This window comes from Ovis aries, chromosome 1, assembly GCF_016772045.2.
Source record: "Ovis aries strain OAR_USU_Benz2616 breed Rambouillet chromosome 1, ARS-UI_Ramb_v3.0, whole genome shotgun sequence".
Lineage (NCBI taxonomy): Eukaryota > Metazoa > Chordata > Mammalia > Artiodactyla > Bovidae > Ovis > Ovis aries.
In genome coordinates, this window is record NC_056054.1 from 37,337,979 (window position 1) to 37,356,456 (window position 18,478).

The 18,478-nt window shown below is 40.1% G+C and overlaps 1 protein-coding gene across 15 annotated transcripts in view; it reads left to right on the forward strand.

Moving 5' to 3' along the window:
• The window catches only part of PATJ (PATJ crumbs cell polarity complex component), a 390,464-nt gene that overhangs the window by 367,348 nt on the left and 4,638 nt on the right, over positions 1 to 18,478 (forward strand). For 8 of the 15 annotated variants that reach the window (XM_060410237.1, XM_060410230.1, XM_060410233.1 and 5 more), the window contains one exon: positions 13,324 to 13,430. In XM_060410237.1, coding sequence (XP_060266220.1) covers positions 13,324 to 13,430 — 107 coding nt within the window. Of the gene's footprint in view, positions 1 to 13,323; positions 13,431 to 16,544; positions 16,687 to 18,478 lie in introns of all 15 variants that reach the window. The other 7 variants (XM_060410212.1, XM_060410200.1, XM_060410204.1 and 4 more) reach the window with 2 other exon arrangements.

Consider the following 18,478-nt stretch of genomic DNA (forward strand, 5'->3'; position numbering starts at 1 on the left):
ATCTAAATGTGAATTGGTGAAGAAGAACTGGAGAACCTCTTGATGAAGGTGAAAGAGGAGAGTGAAAAACCTGACTTAAAACTCAACATTTAAAAAACTAAGATTATGGCATTTGGTCCCATCACTTCATGGCAAATAGATGGGGAAACAATGGAAACAATAATAGACTTTATTTTTTGGGCTCCCAAATCACTGCAGATGGTGACTGCAGCCATGATATTAAAAGACACTTGCTTCTTGGAAGAAAAGCTATGACAAACCTAGGCAGAATATTAAAAAGCAGAGACATAACTTTGCTGACACAGGTACATCTAGGTAAAGCTATGGTTTTTCCAGTCATCATGTATAGATGTGAAAGCTGGTAAAGAAAGCTGAGGGCTGAAGAATGGATGCTTTTAAACTGTGGTGTTGGAGAAGACTCTTTCAGAGTCCCCTGGACTGCAAGGAGTTCACACCAGTCAATCCTAAAGGAAATCAATCCTGAATGTTCATTGGAAGCACTGATGCTAAAGCTGAAGCTCCAGTACTTTGGCCACCTGATTCGAAGAGCTGACTCATTGAAAAAGACCCTGATGCTGGGGAAGACTGAAGGCAGGAAATGGGGAGAACAGAGGACGAGATGGTTGGATGGCATCACCGACTTGATGGACATGAGCTTGAGCAGGCTCCAGGAGATGGTGAAGGACAGGGAAGCCTGGCGTGCTGCAGTCCACAGAGTTGTAGAGTCAGACATGGCAGAGTGACTGAACAACAACAAGAACAAACACGAATCATAGGAAATCAGGAGATGTTCTTTCATTCATCAAATATTACTTGAACACCTATATAGACATGTTCTACGTAAAGGGGATACGGTGGTGAATAAAACAGACAAACTTTCATGTCCTCACATGCTAATATGAAGTGATAAGACAGGACAGGGCTTCTCTTGTGGCTCAGCTGGTAAGGAATCCGCCTGCAATGCAGGAGACCTGGGTTCGATCCCTAGGTTGGGAAGATACCCTGGAGAAGGGAAAGGCTACCCACTCAGTATTCTGGCCTGGAGAATTCCATGGATTGTATAGTCCATAAGGTCACAAAGAGTCGTACACAACTGAGGGACTTTCACTTTCACACTTTCAAGACAAGACAAGGCAAAATATATATACAGTTAATTAGATAGTGATAGTAGTAAGAAAACATAAAGCAGGAAAGGAGGAGATTGTTAAACAAAATTAAACTGAGTAAATTTGAAGGTCTGTTTATCTTTATTCAATAATTCATGAATATTATTATTCATGAATTATTATATCATTATTCATGGATTATTATTATTCATGATAACTGGGATGCATCCCATTTATCAAATAGAATGGTACTCCAAGGTTCTATGCAAAACTGTAAGGCTTTTATAGGAAGGAGGGTAGGATAAGAAGTTAAAAGAGTGGATTATTTCTGGTAGGACTTATTAAGTAGATTCTCTGATTGGTCTTGATGAGGAAATTCCAGACTGATTGGTTTAAAATTCCACTCTAAGGAGCAGCTGAAACTGCAGTTAGGCTAGGTGTTAAGTCCTTGGAGGGCTTAGTATATGTGGCTCTATTTGGGGCCAGTTTCTTTTCTTTTTTTTTTTTACTCAATTCTTTAAAAAGTTTATATTTTATTGAAGGATAATTGCTTTACAGAATTTTGCTGTTTTCCGTCAAATCTCAACATGAATCAGCCATAGGTATACATATATCCCCTCCCTTTTGAAACACCCTCCCATCTCTCTCCCCATCCCACCACTCTAGGCTGATACAGAGCCCCTGTTTGAGTTTCCTGAGCCATATAGCAAATTCCCATTGGCTATCTATTTTACCTATGGTAATGTAAGTTTCCATGTTACTCTTTCCATACATCTCACCCTCTCCTCCCCTCTCCCCATGTCCATAAGTCTATTCTCTGTTTCTCCATTGTGGCCCTGTAAATAAATTCTTCAGTACCATTTTTCTAGATTCCTCATATATGTGTTAAAATATGATATTTATCTTTCTCTTTCTGACTTACTTCACTCTGTATAATAGGTTCTAGGTTCATCCACCTCATTAGAACTGACTCAGATGTGTTCCTTTTTATGGCTGAGTAATAGTCCATTGTGTGTATGCACCACAACTTCTTTATCCATTCATCTGTCGATGGACATCTAGGTTGCTTCCACGTTCTAGCTATTGTAAATAGTGCTGCAATGAGCAATGAGATACATGTGTCTCTTTCAGTTTTGGTTTCCATAGGGTGTATGCCTAGGGGTGGGATTGGTTTTACTCCTAGTTTTTTAAGGACTCTCCATACTGACTTCCATAGTGGCTATATCAATTTACATTCCCACCAACAGTGCAAGTTTCCCTTTTCTCCATACCCTCTCCAGCATTTATTGTTTGTAGACATTTTGATGAGGGCCATTCTGACCAGTGTGAGGTGATATCTCATGGTAGTTTTGATTCATTTCTCTAATAATGAGAGATGTTGAGCATCTTTCATGGGTTTGTTAGCCATCTGTATGTCTTCTTTGGAGAAATGTCTGTTTAGGTCTTTTTCCCACTTTCTGATTGGGTTGTTTGTTTTTCTGGTATTGAGTTGTATGAGCTGCTTGTGTATTTTAGAAATTAAGCCTTTGTCAGTTGTTTTATTTGCTATTATTTTCTCCCATTCTGAGGGTTGTCTTTTCACCTTGCTTATAGCACACTTTGCTGTGCAAAAGCTTTTAAATTTAATCAGGTCCCACTTGTTTACTTTCATTTTTATTTTCATTATTCTAGGTGGGTCATAGAGGATCTTGCTTTGATTTATGTCATTCTGAGTGTTCTGCCTATGTTTTCCTCTAAGAGTTTTATAGTTTCTGGTCTTGTATTTAGGTCTTTAATCCATTTTGAGTTTATCTTTGTATATGGTGTTAAGAAGTGTTCTAATTTCATTTTTACATGTAGCTGTCCCATTTTCCTAGCACCATTTATTGAAGAGGCTGTCTTTGCCCCATTGTATATTCTTGCCTCCTTTGTAAAAAATAAGGCACACATAGGTGTATGGGTTTATTTCTGCTCTTTCTATCTTGTTCCATTGGTCTGTATTTCTGTTTTTGTGCCAGTACCATGCTGTCTTGATGACTGTAGCTTTGTAGTATAACCTGAAGTCAGGAAGGTTGATTCCTCCAGCTTCATTCTTCTTTCTCAAAACTGCTTTGGCTGTTTGGGGTCTTTTGTGTTCCCATATGAATTGTGAAATTTTATGTTCTAGTTGTGTGAAAAAATACCATTGGTAAATTGATAGGGATTGCATTAAATCTGTAGATTGCATTTGGTAGTATAGTCATTTTCACAATATTGATTCTTCCTACCCAGGAACATGGAATATCTCTCCATCTGTTTATGTCTTTTTTTATTTCTTTCATTAGTGTCTTATAGTTTCCTGTATACAGTTCTTTCATCTCCTTATATAAGTTTATTCCTAGATATTTAATTCTTTTTGTTTCAGTGGTGAATGGGATTGATTCCTTAATTGCTCTTTCTGATTTTTCATTGGTCATATGTAAAAATGCAAGTGATTTCTGTGTACTGATTTTGTATCCTGCAACTTTGCTATATTCTCTGATTAGCCGTAGTAATTTTCTGATACTATCTTTAGGGTTTTCTATGAAGGAGATCAACCCTGGGATTTCTTTGGAAGGAGTGATGCTAAAGCTGAAACTCCAGTACTTTGGCCACCACATGTGAAGAGTTGACTCATTGGAAAAGACTCTGATGCTGGGAGGGACTGGGGGCAGGAGGAGAAGGGGATGACAGAGGATGAGATGGCTGGATGGCATCACTGACTCAATGGACGTGAGTCTGAGTGAACTCCGGGAGTTGGTGATGGACAGGGAGGCCTGGTGTGCTGCGATTCATGGGGTCGCAAAGAGTTAGACACGACTGAGTGACTGAACTGAACTGATGTTCAGTATCATGTCATCTGCAAACAGTGAGAGCTTGACTTCTTTTCTGATCTGAATTCCTTTTATTTCTTTTTCTGCTCTGATTGCTGTAGCTGGAACTTCCAGAATGATGTTGAATAATAGTGGTGAAAGTGGACACCCTTGTCTTGTTCCTGATCTTAGGGGAATGCTTGCAGTTTTTCACCATTGAGAATATTGTTTGCTATAGGCTTATCATATATGGCCTTTACTATGTTGAGGTAGCTTCCTTCTATGCCCATTTTTTGGAAGAGTTTTAATCATAAGCAAGTACTGAATTTTGTCAGAGGCTTTTTATACATCTATTGAGGTTATCATATGCTTCTTATCTTTCAGTTTGTTAGTATCATTTATCACATTGATTGATTTGTGTATATTGAAGAATCCTTGCATCCCTGGAATAAACCCAACTTGTTCAGGGTGTATGAGCTTTTTGATGTGTTGCTGAATTCTGTTTGCTAGAATTTTGTTGAGGATTTTTGCATCTATGTTCATCAGTGATATTGGCCTGTAGTTTTCTTTTTTGTGTGTTGTCTTTGTCTGGTTTTGGTATCAGGGTGATGGTGGCCTTGTAGAATGAGTTTGGAAGTGTTCCTTCCTCTGCAATTTTTGAAAGAGTTTTAGAAGGATAGGCATTAGCTCTTCTCTAAATGTTTGATAGACTTCTTCTGTGAAGCCATCTGGTCCTGGGCTTCTGTTTTTTGGGTGATTTTTGATCATAGCTTCAATTTCAGTGCTTGTAGTTGGGTTGTTCATAACTTCTAATTCTTACCGGTTCAGTCTGGGAAGATTGAGCTTTTCTAAGAATCTGTCCATTTCTTCCAGGTTATCCATTTTATTGCCATATAGTTGTTCATAATAGTCTCTTATAATCCTTTGTATTTCTGCATTGTCTGTTGTAACCTTGCCCTTTTCATTTCTAATTTTGTTGATTTGAGTGTTCTCTCTTTTTTTCTTGATGAGTCTGGCTAAGAGTTTGTTAACTTTGTTTATCTTCTCAAAGAACCAGCTTTTAGTTTTATTAATCTTTACTATTGTTTCTGTCATTTTTTATTTCCACTTGGATCTTTATGATTTCTTTCCTTCTACTAATTTTGACCTTTTTCCTTCTTTTTCCAGTGGCGTTAGGTGTAAAGTTAGGTTGTCTATTCAATGTTTTTCTTGTTTCTTGAGGTAGGATTGTATTGCTATAAACTTCCTCTTAGAACTGCTTTTGCTGCATCCCATAGGTTTTGAGTTGTCGTGTTTTCATTGTCATTTGTTTCTAGAAGATTTTTTTTTATTTCCCTTTTGATTTCTTCAGTAACCTGTTGGTTACTTAGAAACATGTTGTTTAGCCTCTATGTGTTTGTGTTCCTTACAGTTTTTTCCTTATAATTGATACCTAGTCTCATAGCATTGTGGTCGGAGAAGATACTTGTTATAATTTCAGTTTTCTTAAATTTACTGAGGTTTGATTTGTGACCCAGGATGTGGTCTATCTTGGAGAATGTTCCACTTGAGAAGAAGGTGTATTCTGCATTTGGATGGAATGTCCTGAAGATATATCAATGAGATCCATCTCATCTAATGTATCATTTAAGACTTGTGTTTCCTTATTAATTTTCTGTTTTGATGATCTGTCCATTGGTGTGAGTGGGGTGTTAATGTCTCCTACTGTTATTGTGTTACTGTCAATTTTTCCTTTTATGTCTGTTAGTGTTTGTCTTGTGTATTGAGGTGCTCCTATGTTGGGTGCATTGGATAAGGAAATGGCAACCCACTCCAGTACTCTTGCCTGGAAAATCCCATGGACGGAGGAGCCTGGTGGGCTACAGTCCATGGGGTCACAAAGAGTTGGGCATGACTGAGCGACTTCACTTTCACTTTTCACTCTCATGCATTGGAGAAGGAAATAGCAACCCACTCCAGTATTCTTACCTGGAGAATCCCAGGGACAGAGGAGCCTGGTGGGCTGCCATCTATGGGGTCACACAGGGTCGGACATGACTGAAGTGACTTAGCAGCAGCAGCAGCATGTTGGGTGCATAGATATTTACAATTGTTATGCCTTCCTCTTGGATTGATCCCTTGATCATTATGTAGTGTCCTTCCTTATCTCTTGTAATCTTTATTTTAAGGTCTATTTTGTCTGATATGAGGATTGCTACTCCAGCTTTCTTTTGCTTCCCATTTGCATGGAATATATTTTTCCATACTCTCATTTTCAGTCTATATGTGTCTTGAGGTCTGAAGTGGGTTTCTTATAGACAGAGTATACATGGGTCTTGTTTTTGTATCCATTCAGCCAGTCTGTGTCTTTCGGTTGGAGCATTTAATCCATTTACATTGAAAGTAATTACTGATGTATATGTTCCTATTGCCATTTTGTAATTGTTTGGGGTTGGTTTTGTAGGTCTTTTTTCTTCTCTTGTATATCTTGACTATATAAGTCCATTTAACATTTGTTGTAAAGCTGGCTTGGTGGTACTGAATTCTCTTAACTTTTGCTTGTCTGAAAAGCTACTTATGTCTCCATCAATTTTGAATGAGATTCTTTCTGGGTACATTAATCTTGGTTGTGGATTTTTCCCTTTCAGTACTTTAAATATATCCTGCCTTTCCCTTCTGGCCTGCAGAGTTTCTGCTGAAAGATCAGCTGTTAAGCATATGGAGTTTCCCTCGTATGTTACTTATTGCTTCTCCCTTGCTGCTTTTGATATTCTTTCTTTGTGTTTAGTCTTTGTTAGTTTGATTAGTATGTGTCTTGGCATATTTCTGCTTGGGTTTATCCTGTATGGGACTCTTCATGCCTCTTAGACTTGATTGGCTCTTTCCTTTCCCACAATGGGGAAATTTTCAACTATAATCTTCAAAATTTTTCTCATATCCTTTTTTTCCCCTTCTTCTTCTGGGACCCCTATAATTTAAATGTTGGTGCATTTGATATGGTCCCAGAGGCCTCTGAGACTGTCCTCAGCTCTTTTCATTCTTTTTGCTTTATTCTGCTCTTCGGAAGTTATTTCCACCATTTTATCTCCCAGCTCACTGATTCGTTCTTCTGCTTCAGATATTCTGATATTGATTCCTTCTAGAGTATTTTTAATTTCAGTAGTTGTGTTGTTCATCTGTGTACATTTACTCTTTAATTCTTCTAGGCCTTTGTTAATTGATTCTTGCATTTTCTGCATTGTGTTTTCAAGGTTTTTGATCATCTTTACTATTATTATTCTGAATTATTTTTCAGGTAATTTTCCTATTTCCTCTCCATTTATTTGAACCTCTGCATTTCTGGTTTGTTCCTTCATCTGTGCAGTATTTCTCTGACTTTTCTTGTTTTTAAGTTATTGTGTTTGTAGCCTCCTTTTCCCAGGCTTCAAGGAAAGTTGAATTCTTTCCTTGAAGAAGGTTGAATTCTTTCTTCCTTTCGGTTTCTGCCCTCCTAAGGTTGGTCTGGTGGTTTGTGTGAGGTTCCTATAGGGTGAGATTTGTGCTGAGTTTCTGTTTGTTTGTTTTTCCTCTGATGGGCAAGGCTAAGTGAGGTAGTAATCCTGTCTGCTAATGATTTGGTTTGTATTTTTGTTTTGTTTGTTGTTTAGATGAGGTGTCCTGCACAGGGTGCTACTGGTGGTTGGGTGATGCCAGGTCTTGTATTCAAGTGGTTTCCTCTCTGTGAGTTCTCATTATTTGATATTCCCTAGGGTTAATTCCCTGGTAGTCTAGGATCTTGGAGTCCAAAGGCTCAGGGTTTGATCTCTGGTCAGGAAGGAAGATTCCACAAGTGGTTTGTTATGACATTAAGGGAGGGTGAAACAAATATCTGAAAATGAGAAACCAAAGATGAACACCAGGCAAATGGCAGTTAGAAAACCAGGCAAATAATAATTAAAATAATGGAATATACATATATACATATACACCCACAAGCAAAGTGAAAACAGCCCAACAAAAATAAAACAGTAGATTGACCCAGCAAACAAAGGAAATAAAAAATTATATTTACCAGTTAAGGACAAAACTAAGTTAAGCACAAACTGGAAAGTGAAAGAATAAATGTAGAAAAAATATAATAGGTTTAAAAAATTATTAAAATTATAAAAAGAGGGAAAAAAAAACGGAAGAAGAAAGAAAAAGGGGATAAAAAGGAAAACTCCACAGAACTGCAAGAGCCCAGTGTAGAGGCAGAGGTTTATAACAACAGTAAAAAGTGTGACTGAATATACACATATACATATACACCCATAAGCAAAATCAAAACAGTACAACAAAAATTAAGTACAATAGATTGACCTGGCAAACAAAGGAAAGCAAAAATTATATCTACCAGAACAAAACTAGTTAAAGCACAAACTGGAAAACAAAACTGAAGCAAGGTGCCAATTGGAGAATAAAGCAATGAAAATAAACCTACAAATACGTTGAGAGGAAAGGAGAGAAAGAAAAGAAGAAAGAATAGATATGTAAAGTTAAACAGAGGTAGATAAAGAAGATTTATATACGTTAAAGATTAACTGCAAAGGGAAAAGAATAGTAGGAAAAGCAAACAAAGAATAAATGTAGAAAAAATAATAATAGGTTTAAAAATTTTAATTTAAAAAAGAGAAAAGAAAAAAAAAAAAGAGGAAAACTCCACAGAACTGCATCATAGAGGCAGAGATTTATAATGACAATAAAAAATGTGACTGAGGAAAAAGAAAAAATGAAAAAAGCTGAAATGCTTAATTGGATTTCTTAGTGCCAATAAAATTGACAACTACAACAGATGGGGGGCGGGGAATCCGAAAGAATCTACAGAACAAGTCAAAATATAAGAATAATAAATGTCTTCCTTGAGTCACTGCTGTCAGAGTCCTTTCCCTCACTGGGAGTCACAGTCCACCTCACCTCCCTAGGATGCCCTCCAACACTGTACTGATCTCTGGACCTGCTGTGGGGGCTGCTCACATTCTAATCTGTCCCGCTCCTGTGTGTTTTTGCCTCCAATGTCCACAGCTATCAGAGCTAGGGCGTTTTATTTTGTGGGAGCTCTCAGTGGCCTTTTATATATTCCATAGACACAGTCTGCTTAGTTGATGTGTGGATTTAATCTGCAGCTTGTACAGCTGGTAGGAAGGTTTTGGGTCTTCTTCCCTAGCTGCACTGCCCCTTGGTTTCAATTGTGGTTTTATTTCCACCTCTACATGTGGGTTGTCCACTGGGATTTAGCTCCTGAGGCCACGCTGGAGGGCTTGGGTTTGCCCTTGTGAAGGCCAGGTATGGAAGTGATGCAGCTGATTGGTTTGCAGTGGTGCTGGCATCACCAGGTACTCAGGGGGGTTGGTGCCTAGGGTAGTAGAAATATAGTCCTCTAGAAGGGTGTGACAACTAGTATTGGCCAATAAGCTTCAGTATTCTTGCCTGGAGAACCCCCTCTCTGGCAGAGAAGCCTGACAGGCCACAGTCTACAGGGTGGCAAAGAGTCGGACAGGACCAAAGCGACCCTATGCACATAAACACGAGACTTTTTTTTTTTTTTGCCTGTGGCAGCTCTGCCCCAGTGAGAGTTGAGTGTGAAGATGGTGCAGCTGCTTGGCTTGCGGGGACCCTGGTGGCACCAAGTATTCAGGGACACAGACTGCCTCTGCAGCAGGAGTTATGGCCCTATCAGAGTCTTTTTTTGAACCTCTTGTAGCTGGCGATCAGAAGGCCTCTTTGACCAGTCTTTCTCCGTAGCTCCACCCGTTCAGGCATCTAGAGGGCTCCCTTGGCTGGGGTCCTTTTCTGTAGATCAGTGCATCAGGCACTTAAAGGGGCACCCTGGCTGAGGTCCTACTCTGTAGTTCAGTGCCTCAGGTGTTTGATGGTCCAGCCTCTCTATTGTTCAGCTGCTGTTGTTGACACGTGGAGAGAGAGAGGCTATGGTAATGGCTCCAACCCCTATGCGCGACTCAGTAGTGTTGCCTTGCTTTCAGGGCTGCCTGGCTCTCCTCCATAGGCATTTCCCACCATGATCTCCTCCCTCATATCCCCTCCATCCATCTCTCCACAGTCAACAGCAGCCCCCAAACTGGGATTGCTGCACAATCCCTAAACTCCAGCTCCTGCCTCTGCCCCTTCCAGGAGACCCGCATTCCTGCCCGGCATATGTATGGCTGTGGCAAGGACTTCCTGATTCTCATTCCATTTAGGCTACCACAGATCAGCTGTTTCACTCTCAGCCTTAAATGTTTCTCCTCTGACTCAGACAATTGCCCCGCTGTCGGGATCAGACCCCTGCTTCAGTTCTCCCACCCGCTGAGGGCAGGTGCAGTCCTACTAACACTCCTGTTTTTCCCCCTAGTTCCTTCATCCTACCGAGTTTTGCGTGGTGGTTCTATATATTCTTTCCCACTGGTCAGGTACTCCTGTCCGCTCTCAGCTGGTGTTCTGCACTCATTGCTCTGTCTGAAGGTGTATCCTTGATGTATCCGTGGAGAGAGATGTATCCACCAGCTCCTCTGCCATCTTGTTCTCTCCTCTTTTGTTTTAATTAATTTTTAAAATTGAAATATAGTTGATTTACAATGTCTTAATATTAGTTTCAGGTGTACAACATATATTCTATTTAAAGTCACCATATAGTATTGGCTATATTCCTTGTGCTGTATATGACATCCTTGTATTTTATTTATCTTATACCCAGGAGTTTGTACTTAATCCCCTTCCCCTTTCTCACACCTCCCCCCTTCCCATCCCCCCATGGATAACCTATTTCTCTGTATCAGTGAGTCTGTTTATGTTTTGTTATATCCATTCACTTATTTTTTAGTTCCCATGTATAAGCAACTGAACTGAAATGAACTGATGTATAAGTGAAAACAGTATGTACTTCTCTGACTTAATTTAGTAATCATAATATCCTGTAGGTCCATTCATGTGGATGCAAAGTTTTGCAAAAATTGCAAATTTTTTATGACTGAATAGTATTCCATTGTGTCCATCTTCTTTGTCCATTCGTGTGGGTTTTTTTTTTTTTTAAGTCAAGGGTTCTTTTATTTTAAAATAAAATGAAGTTTTAAAAATATTATTATTTATTTATTTCTTTGGCTGTGCCCGGTCTTAGTTGCAGCACACAGAATCTTCTATCCTTGTTTCAGCATGTGGGATCTTTAATAGGATCTAGTTCTCCAGCCAAGGATGGAATCCCTGCATTGGAAGCACAGCATCTTAGCCATCAAGGAAGTCCTTATCTATTCATCTGTTGATGGACACTTACATTGCTCTGTACTGTTTTCCATTACAGCAGTGTCAATTTACACGCCAACCAACAGTGTACTAGGGTTCCCTTTTTTCTCTAGTCTTGCCAATTTATTATTTGTGGTCTTTTTGACAATCGACATTCTGACAGGTGTAAAGTGCTGTCTCATTGTGCTTTTGCTTTGCTTTTCTAGGATGATTAGTGAAGTTGAGCATCTTTTCATGGGCCCTTTTGCAATCTATATGTCTTCTTTGGGAAAATGTTTGTCAGCTCTTCTGACTATTTTTAACTAGGTGGTTCATTTTTTTTTAATATATATATTTTGAGTTGTATGAGCTCTTTATATGTTTTGGATATTAACCACTTATAAGACATGTCATTTGCAAATAACTTTTCCCATTCAGTAATTTGCCTTTTCATTTTGTTGATGGTTTCCTTCTTTGTGCAAAAACTTTTTAATTACTTTCCATTGTTTATTTTTGCTTTTGTTTCCCTTTCCTAAGGAGACAGATTCAAAAAATTATTGTTAAGTTTTATATTAAAGAGTGCACTGCTTATGTTTTCTTCTAGGAGTTTTACAGTTTCCAATTTTACATTTAATCCATTCTGAATTTATGTTTGTATGTGGTATGAAAAAAAATTCTAATTTCATTCTTTTACATGTACTTGTCTGGTCTTCCCAACATCACTGTTGAAGATACTGTCTTCCCCATTGCATAGTTTTGCCTTCTTTGTCCTCGATTAATTGGCCATAGGTGTGTAGGTTGATCTCTGGGCTCTCTCTTCTGTTCCACTGATCTGTGCATCTGTTTCTGTGCTGGAGGCCTGTTGTTTCTTTTTAAACAACATAAAATGTTGGGCTGGGACATTGCTGTGGGAATTTTAGTTACGGTGGCCAAAGAAGGTGGTTTTAAAGACCTGAGAGAAGTGAAGGAGCTAGCCATGAACATACTGGATGCAGAAATTCCAAGCAAAATGCACATCAGTTGCAAAGCACCAAGGTGGAGATGTCTCTGGCACGTTAGAGGAAAAGCCAGGAGGCCAGTATAGCTGGAGCAGGGTGAAACTGAAAGTCGCTCAGTCATGTCTGACTCTTTGTGACCCCATGGACTATACAGTCCATGGAATTCTCCAGGCCAGAATACTAAAGTGGGTAGCCTTTCCCTTCTCCAGGGAATCTTCCCAATCCAGGGGTTGAACCCAGGTTTCCCACCTTGCATGCAGATTCTTTACTGCCTGCAATGCAGGAGACCTGTGTTCAAGAAGCAGAGTGAACACAGGGGAAAAAGTTTGGAGACAAAAGTGGAGTCATGAGCAGGTCACCTACTGATGACCTCATAGACCATCTAAGAACTTCAGCCTGTTATCCAAGGGAGTCCAGATTTCCTTTGGATAGTTTTAAGCAGAAGAGTGAACTAATCTTCTGTATTTTAACAGAAACATTCTAGCTGCTGTGATGGGCTGAGTGGGGCTGGGAGGCTGAAGCAGGGAGGCCAGTGAGGAGGCTTTTTTAAAATTCCGAGCAAGAGATGATTTTATAGGAAGACCAGTTGCATGGGGATTGAAAAGGATTGTAAAAGGAAGAGGGGTCAAGGATGACACCAAGGTATTTCCTAAGGCTGGAGGAATTCAGTTGCATTACCTGAGATAAGAAAGGCTAGGGAGCAGAGACGGGGGCCGGGGGGGTGGCTCAGGGTTGGACAGATTAGTTTGAGATACCTACCGGGCATCCTGCTAGGGGTGTCAAATTGGTGATTGGATACATAGGTCTAGAGTTAAGTAAGAGGTGGTGTTGAAGGTATAGATTCAAGAATTATCATTACATATTTAAATTCTGAAGGTGATATGATATCCCCTGAGATAACTAAGAGGATGTTGAGATGGAAAGAGCAGAAGCTCCAGGAGCAAATCTATGGCCCTCTGGGAGTTAAGAGTTTTGCGAGCTATGAAGGGATGGCCAGAAGGTAGAAGGAAACTAGTGAAGTGTAACTTGATAGAGGCCAAATGAGGAAAACAGTTTAAGAGAAAGAATAATCCATTGTGTCAAATGCTACAGAGAGGTTAGATAAGGTAAGACTGAGAACTGATGGTTGGATAGAGTATGATTTCTCTAATTCTCCCCTGACTTATGATGGGTTGTCTTGCTCTGACTTGCCCCCAACAGGTTGTAGCAGATACCAATGTAAGTGCCATAGCAACTCAGCTTGAGAACCTGTCTACGGGCCACCGCATTGGTTCGCCCACTGCCGAGCATCATCTGGAGGACACAGAGTGAGTATTCTAGAAGCAGAGTGCCTCTTAAGTGTGTGGGCAAAGCTCAGCGAGACCTTGTCCAGACTGTAGAGTGTGCTCCCTGAGGGAGAGGAATGGATAGCGCACATTACATTTTCTGAGTCCTGGAGAACCTCCAAGAAAACACCAGGTTGCTCCACATCTCAGAGGGCTTTGTTCCATCACGTGAGTTCTTCATGAACTGTTGCTCTCGGGCCTGCACACACTGCATCTGGCCACTGTGTGTGTGCCCTGTCTGCCTAGAAACCCAGATTGATAGCCTAGGCTCACCCCGCTTTACTGTGCAGAGAAGCACGTGCCCTTGGTTTCTAAGCTAAAGTCTTGTTCTGAGGTTAACTCTTCTTGTCATACTTGCTGGCATTTTTTTGCTAAAACCTGTCACTGAAATTAAAAGTCGCTCACCAAAGCAGTGTTTCTCAAACTAGAATATCCATAAAAATAATCTAAAAGGCATATTTTAAAATGCTAATTCTTCTGGCCCATTCACAGAGAGCCTGAGAAGGTGGTCAACATTGGGTTTCTCCAGGGAAATGTTGCTGCAGATAAGCTGGGGACGCAGACTTTGAGAAATGCTGCCCCAGAAGTAACTCCAGTTCCACAAGTCACTAGCCAGTGCTCAATAAATGTTTGTGGACTGATCTGAGTGGTTTATTGGAAGGATCTGATGATTACAGCCATTCCCAACTTTTTCCTGATTGTTCATCAATTTAAATGAGAGCTTTGAGTTTGTTTTTCTTAAGAATATTGAGCTAGGCTCATTTTATTTTATTTTCATTATGAAAATAATGAATGCTTGCTATTAAAATGGACAAATACATGAAAGTATAATACTTTCAAGCCATAGTGGCCCTTTATTTAAAAAAGAAAATCAGGACCCTTGTGTGAAGAATAGTGTTCACGTAACACCCTTCAATGTGTTGTGGAATTGCAGAGGTGCCCTGTTACCCTGGGTACTTTGCTATGATCCCACAGCTGCCAGCAGGCTGGGAACCACTAGCATAAAAGAATTCAAAGATTGTTATAATCTGACCACTGTTAACATTTGGAGGTTTTTATTTTTTTACTAGTCTTCTACATGAAAGTGTATTAAAACTAATAAAATGAATTGAAAGTGTGAGATAAATGGAAACAAACTCCATGTAGTGTTGCCAGTGGAGGAGTGGAGCTGGTTTCCTCCTCTCCTCAAGAACACAGGCTCTAATTGTGAATAGGCACAGTTATGAAGGTCTCTAAGGATTTGGCGGGCCCCAGGGACTAGCTTTAAAACAATGGCTTTGGACTTCAAGGTTCCCAGCTCAATATCCTTGGAAATGGGGGCTATGTTTAAAAGAGGAGACATGAATCTTCATGTCTAGTCAGTGGGCTATTACTGAGAATGCTTATAAGGCCACAAAGTGATGAAAGGTAGAGTCGCATTCATGACATCATTACCATTCAGCCATAGGGGGTAATATGCCATCATTTCAGCAGATATTTATTGAGTGCCTTCCTAAGACACTGTACAAGTACTGGGTCCTGAGGACTCAAACTCAGAAACATAGGCGAAGGCCATTGCCCCAGTTCTCATGGAACTGCCAGAGAATTAAAAACACAGACCCATAAATCCATGGTTATAAAACAGTTGGTAAGTGCTGGAGAACCAAGTTCAATGAGAGAGAGAACTAAGCACAGTGTCCTCTGAAACCATGGAAGAGAGACAACTCAACTAGGGAATGTACTTGGCACTAAATGCCTAAGCTGAATTTTAGAATAATTGAAAAAAGCTGGAGTGTCATTGGAAACAGTTAAAATATATATGGCATAGACATTCAGAAATTACTATAAATGCCTGCTGTAAACAACCAGTAGGTACATCAGCAAACAGCCAGTATCAATGGGAAGTGGCTGAAAATCAAGCTTAAAATAAGCCAGGCAAAATCAAGGCACAGAGGAAGAGTGTTTGAGGCAGACAGCATATTCAGAGGTTGCTCGTATCCCAGGTTTGCAAATTTCTCTGAGTTTGCAAATAGCGCACGACTGGCTGCACTTATATTAGATGGTGCTGCCTCTCGGACAAGCATGCTGTTGCAAAACAAGTGATACTGCCAGGATACACAGACAAACCTGCAAATAAGGCAACAGGCCCCGGGGTGTTGGAACTCCTTTAGGTTTTTACCCTTTGGACAACTACATACAGGAATAAGAAACTGGCGTTAGTTAGGCTTAACTCCTTGTGAACCCACACAGGTAATTTAATTTTTAGCTATGTTGTTTCTGAGAGAGATGACTTCCACACTGGACGAAGCTTTGACAATCCAAATGATAGATTTGAAACAAATGCTCTTTAACCATTTTGCTTCACCTTGGTTTCTCTCTTCTAGATTTCAGTTCTCATTTACAAAGTCATGATCCTGAGGCTGTGACAGGCGCAGTGCTTGGTGCTGGGAATACTCAGAGGGCAGAGCCTGCAGGAGTTTTTAGGCTGGTAGAGGAGAAGGATGGTTAAGGAATATGGCAAGTGCTGTATGGAAATATAAACCAAGTACAAAGGGAGGACAGAGAAGGTTGGGTGAATGCTTCCAAATGCGTCAGGGAAGATTAGACATGGGCTTTGAAGAATGATTTCCCACTCTCCGTGAAAGTGGGGATCACTTGTGGTGAGGATATTCAGACAGCAAAAGAGCAGCCATTCCCTGAACTCTCGGGCTGACATCACCTGTTCAGAAGTCCACCTGCAGACTGCGGGGTACAACAAGCTCAAGTGATATCCCGCCTCGCCATCTCCATGCACGTTCTTCACAGATATAAAGACAGTTCTGTTCGGCTTTAAACAGTAATTTTAAAAGTTAAAACATAAGCAAATAGAGTACGTTGACAACTTCAGCATCATGACTTTATTTTGTAGTGAGAAAAACCGTGGGTTTTATGAAAGAGAAACCTCTAAAACATCTAGGATATTGGCATAATATGGGAAATCCAAAATAAGTTTCTAGACTGCTGACAATTTGATTTGATAAGCTGGTCTTCATTGTTTCACAGTATGAAAGTCTCTCAAATCTGTGTTCTTCCATGAAAATGAAATTTCCTCTCAATATCTATCCTTGAATTAAACAGCGTGCATTGTGCTTTCAGAACACCTCCACCTAAGATTATTACTTTGGAGAAAGGCTCTGAAGGATTGGGGTTTAGTATTGTAGGGGGTTTTGGAAGTCCCCATGGAGACCTGCCAATTTATGTCAAGACTGTATTTGCAAAGGTATTTTTTTCCTTTTTACTGTACTTTTTTTTGTTTTAATGAAACTTAGGTGAGATTTTTTTTTTAATGTTTTACTTTACTTCACTTTGACACCTGAATGCATGCATGTATGCTTGTTTCATTTTCATCTTATAGAAAATTCCTGCACCACACAAGTGCAAGAAGAATTCTTTTATAAAAGTGGAATCACAAGAAGTATAATATTCTTTGGACCCTTTTACAAAAGTAGATGCTAACAGATTTCAAAGAGTGTCTTCTCTAAACAACCAGTATAAGGAGCATGGCACACTCTCTGCAAAAGCTCTTTGGCCTTGGAAGTATTGTTCTGGCTAGAACAAAGATTTAGCTTTCTACTAAAGAAAGATAGCAGAGGGCCATGGCATAAAGCTTTGTACAAGCCTGGGATCAGTGCAGCATTAATGGCTGGCCATCACCAAAACCTCAGGATGTTTTAGCTAAAAGGTGGTTTTCTCTCTTCCAATAGTCTGCCAGGTACTTACAGGACAGCCCAGTGTGTTAGACTAAGCCTGGATAATGGTGTTTTTCAGGAGTTAATTAGTCCAATTCATCCTACTTAATACACAGGTCATGGTATGAATTTCATTATTAAAGTTGGAATCTAAATTCATTATAAACTTTTAAGATCTCTGAAAAGTATTTAGTACTGATATTGCAACTTTATTCTTCAATGCTTTTATCACAGTCATTTGTTTACTAATTGATCAAATTGCTTCCTAGTGCTTTATTTTCCTAAAGAAATAAAGGCCCTCAAAAAAGATATGATAGATTCTTTCTCTTTCTAGAAAGCTGTGCTATACCCTACGTACAAGTTTGCTTTTACCTGTGCAGACCTTATCACTTGTTAACTGGGTCTGTGATCTGACACAGACTTAATCCTCTGGCTCCTGCTTTTGGAACACGTTAGGCAGCTGCAGATCTCCACTCCTATCGCCATCTCGCAAGATTGTCTGTTAAGGAGGCATGTTATTCCCAAACACACAGCTGGTGATGGATGAAAAGGAGAGGAAGGCAGATCAGAAGCATTCTGGGACTTCATGGATGGTTCAGTGGTTAAGACTGTACTTACACCACAGGGGAATCAGTCCCTGATTGGGGAACTGAGATCCCACATTCCACACGGTGTGGCCAAAAAAGGAATAGATTTTTTTTTTTTTTTAATAATTTAAAAAAAGAAACATTCTGGATAACAGTGCTGTCCCTGTCTGATAATCTCCAACGTGGATAAACCACCTATAGACCTTCCTTTTCCTAAGATAACACTGTAAGTAGCTGTGGTCATGATCTTTGAGGGGGTTGTTATGTGTTGCATTTAAAAGAGCCAGCTCTGGAGATAAGCACAGTGGAAAGGCTGCTCGGTGAGCCCCCACCTTTCAGCAAGTTCTGCCTGCCTGCCTTTGTCTCTGTAAAGTCCCTCCAGAATGTCTAATCATCAGCTCCCTTCCTACCTGTCTCTGGAGAAGGAAATGGCACCCCACTCCAGTATTCTTGCCTGGAAAATCCCATGGACGGAGGACCCTGGTAGGCTACAGTCCATGGGGTTGCAGAGTCAGACACGACTGAGTGACTTTACTTCCTACGTGTGAGGACATGGGCTACAGTCCCGAGAGAGGACAGGTTAGCTCTAAGGTCTTTTGCCCTGGGGCCTAGTTCAGCAGTCTGTGCCTATCCCTGTCTACACGTTCACAGAGACTGTGGAATGAGTCAGGTGCTGTTTCTCAGAACACCAGGACGTGCATTGCTGGCAGATTTTTAAAAAGAAACTATTATCAAA